The sequence below is a fragment of the Herpailurus yagouaroundi genome, unplaced genomic scaffold (assembly GCF_014898765.1).
Source record: "Herpailurus yagouaroundi ecotype Mexico unplaced genomic scaffold, PumYag 159, whole genome shotgun sequence".
In the NCBI taxonomy this organism is placed as follows: Eukaryota; Metazoa; Chordata; class Mammalia; order Carnivora; family Felidae; genus Herpailurus; species Herpailurus yagouaroundi.
Window position 1 is genome coordinate 45693237 of NW_024412400.1, and position 8251 is coordinate 45701487.

General features: G+C 44.9%; 1 protein-coding gene across 1 annotated transcript in view; it reads right to left on the reverse strand.

Moving 5' to 3' along the window:
- MINDY4B (MINDY family member 4B) overlaps positions 1-8005 on the reverse strand; it is a 36668-nt gene extending 28663 nt beyond the window's left edge. The window contains exons 1-3 of the mRNA XM_040481124.1: positions 7899-8005; positions 7636-7663; positions 5820-5987 (exon numbers count right to left, since the gene is read on the reverse strand). Coding sequence (XP_040337058.1) covers positions 5820-5987; positions 7636-7663; positions 7899-8005 — 303 coding nt within the window. The remainder of the gene's footprint in view (positions 1-5819; positions 5988-7635; positions 7664-7898) is intronic.
- Between the last annotated feature and the right edge of the window lie 246 nt (positions 8006-8251).

Sequence of the window (8251 nt, forward strand, 5' to 3'; positions counted from 1 at the left end):
ACACACACACACACACACACACACACACACACACACACACACGCACACACACAGAGAGCACCCAGAGTGTCCAAGGACAGGGGGTGGTTCAACGGAACGAGGAGACTCTGTGGCAAAAAGGAAGGATGAGCCCAATTTATCCAGAGCCTATTTGTCCTTATTTCTAATAAGGACAGATGCAGGAGAGCATCTGGAAAGTTCTCCCCTTGTCAGACCAGGGTCTGGTTCCGTGGCTGGAGTTTATTTCCTGGCCACCTCTGCTCCCCCCTTGAAAGAAAAGATTGTCTCTACAAAGAAAGAGAGGCAGGTGCATTTCAGTGTGAGCCCAGAAGTGCACTTGAAGACAAATGGTTTGTCCGGTGGCTCAGGGCAACAGCAAGAGAAGGAGAGGGAGTAGAAGGGCATAGAGTCGGCTCCCGGAAGACATAGACTCGATGTGTATCATGGCCAACGAGCCACCAACCCAGGCCATCCCCAGCAGAGGACTGAAAATGACATCAAGGCTGCACAGCACAGAAGAAAGACCGAGCGCTCCCCACTCCTGTGTTGAGAAGCCCAGTTCTGCTCCTCACTGACCGCATGAACTTGGACTGATTGCCCATCCTCTGTAAGATTTTATTTGCTTATCCTGAAATGGGGTCAACCCTTGCTCGGCCCACATCACGGCTATTATTGAATGGGAAGACATATGGAAAAGGGCTTTGGGAACCATTAAGTGCTGATTAAATGCAAGGTGTTCTCCCTTTATGAACACACAACCTGTCTGCCCTGGAATGCTGTAGGGAACAGAGCCCCACCACAGATGAAAAAAGACCAGGGCCTGGCAGGAGGAGGGGAGGGGAAGCCGTGTATAAATGTGAGAGATTAAAACTGTTGAGACTAAGAAGGCTTAGAATTCAAATTCAATGAAAACAACTCTGCCAGCCAAACCAAGCTCCTGTTTTGGTTGCTGGATGTCACTTCCAACTTAGGGAGTGTAACCATCCAGATGCACCTGTGTCCGACTTAGAACAGAGAGGCGGCAGGCCTCTCAGGCCAGACCCACTGGCCAGTGTGACAATAAAGGTGACTCATTTTACCTATGTAACGTTTACTTTCATATCAAATATAATTTCTAACGAGATTAGCCTGGCTTATATTCAGTAATATGCATATGTCATTATGCTGCCTGGTAACTGGACACAAATGGTAAATGGTCCTAATAAATGACTGAAATGATCATTATTATTTAACACAAGCACGGTTTATAGTTTTTCTCTTTTCACTTTGTTAGTTTTCCAGGATTTGTAATGAATAACTCTTTCCTGATTGCTATGATGATGATAATGATGATCATTATCTCGCATGCCCACACATATACACACACACACACTCATGCACTCACACACACACATGCACATGCTCGCTCACACACACGCACGCACACATACACACGCACACTCACACACACATACACCCCCGAAGACAGAGGTCCTGGATCATTCTTCCTGATGTGTTTAATTTCCTTGCCTTGACTGCCTTTTTTCTGGTCCCTGGGCTTAGATTTTCCCTGTGACAACCTTGCCCATCCTGTCCTCTCCCACCTCTGCACCTGTCCGCACCCCCAACCTGAGATAGAATAATTTTCTGAAGCTTCTTCTCTACATCATTTCTTTCCTTAGAAATTACTGGCTCATCATGGAATCAGACTTTCGAGTTAGCAAAACCTAAGAAACGTTTCTCTCCTAGCCTGTCAAATAGAGTGGTTAGATTCTTGGCTTGATCATGTTCACCATGGATTCCTCAGCATCTGGTACAGTGCCGGGTGCACAGCAGGCTGGCCAGAAGTAGTTGCTGATTTTTAAAACAATCTAATTCAGCCCTTTCATTTTACAATGAAAAGCTTTGGGACACAGAGCGGTTACGTGTATGTAAATGGCAGCTCCAGCACCCAAATGCAAGCCTTTCGACTTGTATGGTAAGAGTCCCAGCAGGAAACAGATGGCACACTCAAGTCAGGATAATTAACTTGAGGAAAGTTTAAAACAGGGACTATTTACAAAGATATGGACTGCATGTGGGGAAACCACAGTGGCCAGCGCAGGGTCCCACAGCTAGCAACAGTATCTCCCGTAGACCTGGAGGGGCTAGGAGGGAGGAGGGGGGACCTGAAGCAGAAAGGACAGAGTCCCAGGGAAAGAGCTTCCAGAAGAGGAGAGGGATTCTGCCAGCTGTGCACAGCCTCTCTTCTTTCCCTTTCCTCCCTCCAGGCCCCCTCCAAGGCTCCCATTGTTCAAACTCAATAGGAAGCCGGAGGAGGAGGGAGCCCTGGTGATGGAATCCCTACAGGTCAGTCTTGGCAGAAAGCAGGTTGGGGAAGGGTGGAGTGCCTCTGAAGGAGCACCTGGATGATACCCATTGCCCTGCACTGAGATGTAGCTCTAGGGGATTGTCCAGAGCAGCGAATTAATTAAGCAAACATCTCCTGAGGTCTGACTGTTGGCCAGGCCTTCGGCTGGGGCACCAGGCTGTGCTTCCGGCTTCCAAAAAGCCACCCCACTACCTATCATCCTCCATTGGAGCTTCATTCCTCTGGGGCTCCGCCAGAATATTTTGATCTCCCGGCATTGCATTGTTTAATACCATCCTGCTGGCTGGTATTGCAAAGACACCAGGGGTTTGTTTATTGACTGTGGATAAAAGAGGCTACGGGATTGTGTTCCAGACTGGGTTCTGGAGAAGGGCCTGGTTGGGCAGGAGGGTGGGAAACTGCCCTGGAGGGAAGGCAGGCAGTTTGGGGTAAGGGCGGGGAGGTGCTGGGGGAAGATCAGAGGGGAGGAGGATGCTTACCTTCTCCACAACCTTACCTGGGCCGGGAGCCTTGGCCGGCATTCGCTCACGGTAAGATGTTAGGTTGGGGGAAGGCAGAAGGCTGCAGTGTCAGAAATGGGGCAACAAAGGGTGAGAAATAAAAGAGCTGGGGAGGGAGAAGGTTCATAGGGTGCTCCACCCACCCCCTCCTTTCTCAGCAGAATCCCAGCAAGGAGTGAGTGTGCTCAAGTCAGGAAATCCCATGCATCCCTACCCTCAACAGGGAGGGAAAGAATGGCAGAATGACAACAAAAGGCATTCTCAAGTGAGTCTTAGGATTCAGTAGCTCTGATAATTTGCCAGGCAGCTGCACGGCTGAAACGTCCTCGATTAGAATTGGTCAGGCTTCCAAATCGCCCCCCTGGAATCCACGCGTTCAGAATCCCAAGGCTCAGCATCTCGAAATCCCAGGGTGTGTTTAATTAATGCTACTGCTATTTAAAGGACACACTATCATCTGGCCCACATAATGGGAATAAATTCAAAAAATTTTTTTTTTTTTTTTTTAAGAAGAAAATCGATTATCTCCACTTCTGGGACTTCCTTAACACTCCATCGACTCGGGTTCAGGCTACAGTGGTCTGATTCTTTTGTCCCCCAGGCTCTTCCAGAGGGAGAGAATTACCTTGGAAAAGTTATGGGGGAGGTCTGCAATCACACCACGTTTGTGTTGGTAGAGAAGTCTCAGACCGAGACTCTCTTGCTTCCACAGTATAAAGAGAAACCAGAAGATTTTGGAAACATCTGCGAATGTTTTTTTTTCCTGTTTTTAAATTTTCTATGTGAGTTTTTAAAAATAGATTGCACATTCACATGGTTCAAAATCCAGAGAGTACAAAAAGGTATGCTGAGGGAAAACTCCCTCCCACCGTGTCTCCTGCCCTACTCTTTCCTGGCACTGTTACATTATCTGAAGCCTTCTAGAATTTCTGTAAGCCTATATGGGCAAATGCCAATATGCCATCATAGTTTTGTCTTGTATTCATAGACAAGGTGGCCTACTGTCCCACTGTGTATAAATTCTAAAATGACCGTAGAAATTCATTACAGAGCCAGTAATACATTTTTATTAAAGATTGTTTGTTAAAAACATTATCTCATCCATTAAAATACAGGTAGTCACTCTAACGTCTGGTGCTATAGTCCACTCTAGGCAGAATCACCACTGAGGAGGGAGACTCTAACAGGATTACGTATTCATTACCTGTCTTCATCCCCTGAAATGTGAGCCATTCACTAGATACATGAGACACAAGTTAAGGCCCTATCCAGGGGCTGTGAGGCCAATGACCCGGTGCAGCATCTCATGAGAGGCCTGCTGACCTATCTTCCTGTGACATCTGGCATTTGAGCAAAAGAGGGAAGGTGGATTGAGGCAGAGAGATTTGTGATGAGAAAGAACAGTGGGCCCCTAAGTACATTTATACTGCAAATATGACAGGAAAGAAAGTCGCCCTATGAAGCCTGTGAGGAAATGCATGATAAAAAAGAACGCGGGACCCTGTATTGGATGATGTCCCATCTGAGGACCTTAAGGGAAGGCTATATTCAGCGTTGGAAACACTACAGCCAGAGCCAACTTAAAAAGCAGACGGAGGGGCACCTGGGTGGCTCGGTCGGTTGAGCATCCGACTTCGGCTCAGGTCATGATCTCGCGGTCTGTGAGTTCGAGCCCCGCATCGGGTTCTGTGCTGACAGCTGAGTCTGGAGGCTGCTTCGGATCCTGTGTCTCCCTCTCTCTTTCTGCCCCTCCCCCGCTCATGCTCTGTCTCTCTGTCAAAAATAAATAAACATTAAAAAAAAAAAAAAAAAGAAAGAAAGCAGACGGAGACCGTGTGGTTTCCCCAGAAGGGGTTCCAGTCCCCACTCATCCCTCTCAGGGACCCTGTGTGCAGTGCACAGACTGTGGAACTGGATGTACAGGATGGGCCTAACTGTAGGACAAGTGTTGTTGGTCCTCGCCCATGTGACCAAGCTAGTCTTCGGTGGTTTCTGCAGGGTTGCCCTGGTGTAGGGTGGCATGTCCTCAGGAAGGAAGTGCTTCTTCCAATTCTTGTTCTTAGGGTCCCCAGGAAAAGTCTCTGCCTGAGGCTCCAGAATGTAGTGTGGAGTTTGAAGGGACGGTAAATGTGGGAAAACGGTCCTGAAAAGCCGTGAGTTTCACTATGATTGCAAGAATTATCTTGGGTGCAATCTAACTGAAGGAATCTCTCACCCTAGCTGGTACTTTTCCCCTGGCTTGATACATGCCTTAGCTTCCCCAGTGCCCAATCGCACCTCTTTGACCTTGACAGCTGGGCCTTCGGACATTTGCCAAGGCATTGCCTCCAGCCTTGTCCTGTTTGATCCAATGAGATGCTGCTAGTTTGCCTCCTAGCTGGGTCTGTGCCTCGGCTGGTGGGGGTCTTTGCTCCGACTCATCAGGTTTGGAACTAAGCAAATGGTCCCTGGGATCGGTAGCTTCCAGATCCTTAGGTTCTTTTCAAACCTGGATGTTATTCGGCAGCCCCAGAAAACATTTCTTTCCTGAGATCAGCTCCTTGCCCAGGCCCAGGCCCAGCACAGGGCTTCACCTCCCTCCCTCCTGCCCATGCACAGACAGGGTCCTGCCTTACACAGCTGCATGGCTTTATGCATGGTTGTTTATACCACTCGTCACCTGCCCTACCCTACACTATAGAGTGACTTATTTGAAATTAACTCCCTCACTACCTCAAATTTAATTGTCACACAAAGGAAGTGAATAGAGAGACTCTCAGAGTTGGGGAGGAAAAGACTGTAACATCACCAGTGTCCTTGAAAAGCACCATAAATAAGTCATTTTAATTATATTCTCCCTTTACCAATAACAACCGTGTGTAGTCTTATCTTCAATAATACTGTCACATGACAGGAGATAAGATTCCCCAGCCTTGTTGTTGGGGGAAGATTACGTTTCCTTTCATGTTTAATTGACAAGCTATACTTACCGTGGCCATTGCCGGGGAGATAGGAGAGCCGGCTGATTTTGAAGAGATGATAGAGGGTTTGGGGATAGAACAAAGGCTACTGGATGGCAAATGTCCTTGTCCCCTGGGCTGAGGTATCCCTGTTGCATTTTCAGTTTCATCAGCTGATACGTGGTTGCCGTCATGATTCTGTATAAAATGCCACCACCAAAAAACAAAGCAAACAGAGCTGGTGACGACCTGTTTTCCCTCTCTTCTCTCTTTCTCTCTGAAAAATCAGTGTTCAGAAAATATTGTGTCCCTTTGAAAGACATCTGAAAATGGTGATAAATAGCAATAAAAGAGGAAGGAAAATCCCAGTGTCTGTGTCAAAGGGGTTTCTCACAAGTTTTATGTGGCTGGGAGAGGTTAAATGTAACTATGGAAACATAATTAATGCTATCAAGACCTTGACTTGAAATTATGTTTAGAGAAAAATGTAAATGTCACTGTCTCTTATTTCGAGAAGACAACATTTTATAAACATTGAATCTTTCCAGTCTATACGCGATGTTTCTCATTGTGTTTTTAACTGGCCGATAAAGGAAGTCAGGCTACCTCCTGTTAATTCTCTCAGATTCCTGCTCCCTAAGAAGTGAGTATAATCTTTTTTTTTTTCTTTAAAAAAATCCATCCCCTCCCTTTAAGGAAAAAAAAATATACTTTTTCTTTTCTTGACTGATTCTTATGGCATTTAAATATGTTAGAATCAACCCTTCTTCCAGTTTACTTAACTTCTATACTAATGTCATGAAACAAATCTGCCCTGTTGGTAGCTAAAACATGAAGGAAACTGCCTTCTTAGTTTTCTGGATTCCTAGAGGCAAAGATGCTCTCTTATCTCAGAAACACAGCATGCCAATGGCAGACTACTATTGGGATATGATGCATTTTGTAAATCAAACAGAAAATCTTTACATTTGTGGCAATGGGTTTCCCTCACCCTGTATAAAGCGTAACTTGACATTTATAAATTTTTTTCCCTTCAAAGATTGTTTTATCTTTTGAATATTCTATTCTCCCAAATGGTAGCTATTTCCATTTAATGCTTCCAGGACTAAAATGGAAGCATTATCTCCCTGATTCTAATTTAGACTATGGTTAAGAAAGTTTTAGCACAAATAAGGCTTTTGATTACAGGTCACTTGTAGAAAGATGCTTTAGCGTTACCGTTAAAATATTAACAATTCAGTTGTTCGATCATATCATATATTAGTGATGCGAAAATCACCCTAATATTTTGTGCCGTGTTTGTTCAGAGACTGAATTAATATCTGAAATACCAAGTTCATTACCTTCTAACCTTTTCAGGTTACACGAGATATCTTTCATTTTATAATGTATAACAGATTTTAAAATACCTTGTAACACCTGAATTCCGTCACCTTTCCCTTATTTGAAAATGATGAAGGAAAACAGTTTTTCAGAAGCAGAATAAAGATGATGGCTACTTTCAAATCACTTTTCTTCGCGAACACTGAAGCATTTGGCTATCAGAACCTAGTGTTATTTCACAAGTTTAAGAACTCTAGATTCTAATATTACTTTTTTCTAAAATAATAACCATATGGTGCTCTTAGTGATGAAAAGTACTCTTAAAAGTAGGAAGGGATTTTCATGAAAAAAGAAAGCATGAGAAAAGATTTCAAAAGGCTTTCTAGTTTTATGTGTTCACACATTAAATGCTGGGTGCCTGAGTGACATTCTGTGAGTAAAATAAATGCAGATTATGCTGTTAATGTGATTGTTTGAAGAAGCAACGAGAGGAAAACACACTGGCTTTGAGAAAAGTAATTACCTGAGGAGTTGCATTATTGGTTCCCAACCTGTAAATGAAAGAGAAAACATCAAGGAAATTACTCACTCTTACTCAACCCACAAACCTCCTCAAACCCAACCTTGCTAGGGCAGCGTCTCTCTTCAAATGGTTATACCCGAAGCATCTTAAATGTAAACCCATAATGGAGACTTCTCATGTAGCACAACATAAAAGCTGATTGCTTGCTTACACACCAGAAATCCCTCTGGTTCTAGAGAAACGAGGAAACAAGAACATCTTACCCGCAATAACTAAAGATCTCCCGCCATTTGTCAAGAAATGAAATTTTCCTAGTTATCTCCTCTAAATCCAGCTCCCGGGAGCTTTGTTCCTGGTCCGAGTCTTGCATAGTCCCTTGGGTAATGCGGGGAACTGAAGAAGGGAGTTGTTTCCTTGGGAGAGAGAGGTCTGGCAGAGGGGACGAAAGACGCTGGCTCTGCGGACGGCGAGCTGAAAAGCTCTGCCTCTTCGGACCATCGAGGTCACACCACACGGATGCTGCTCTGGGCTCTCTGTAAGCCCCTGCCATCAGATCACGATTAAACTTTCATTCGAGGTGGAATACTTTGTGTATTGTTCTCTGTACAGATGCTAT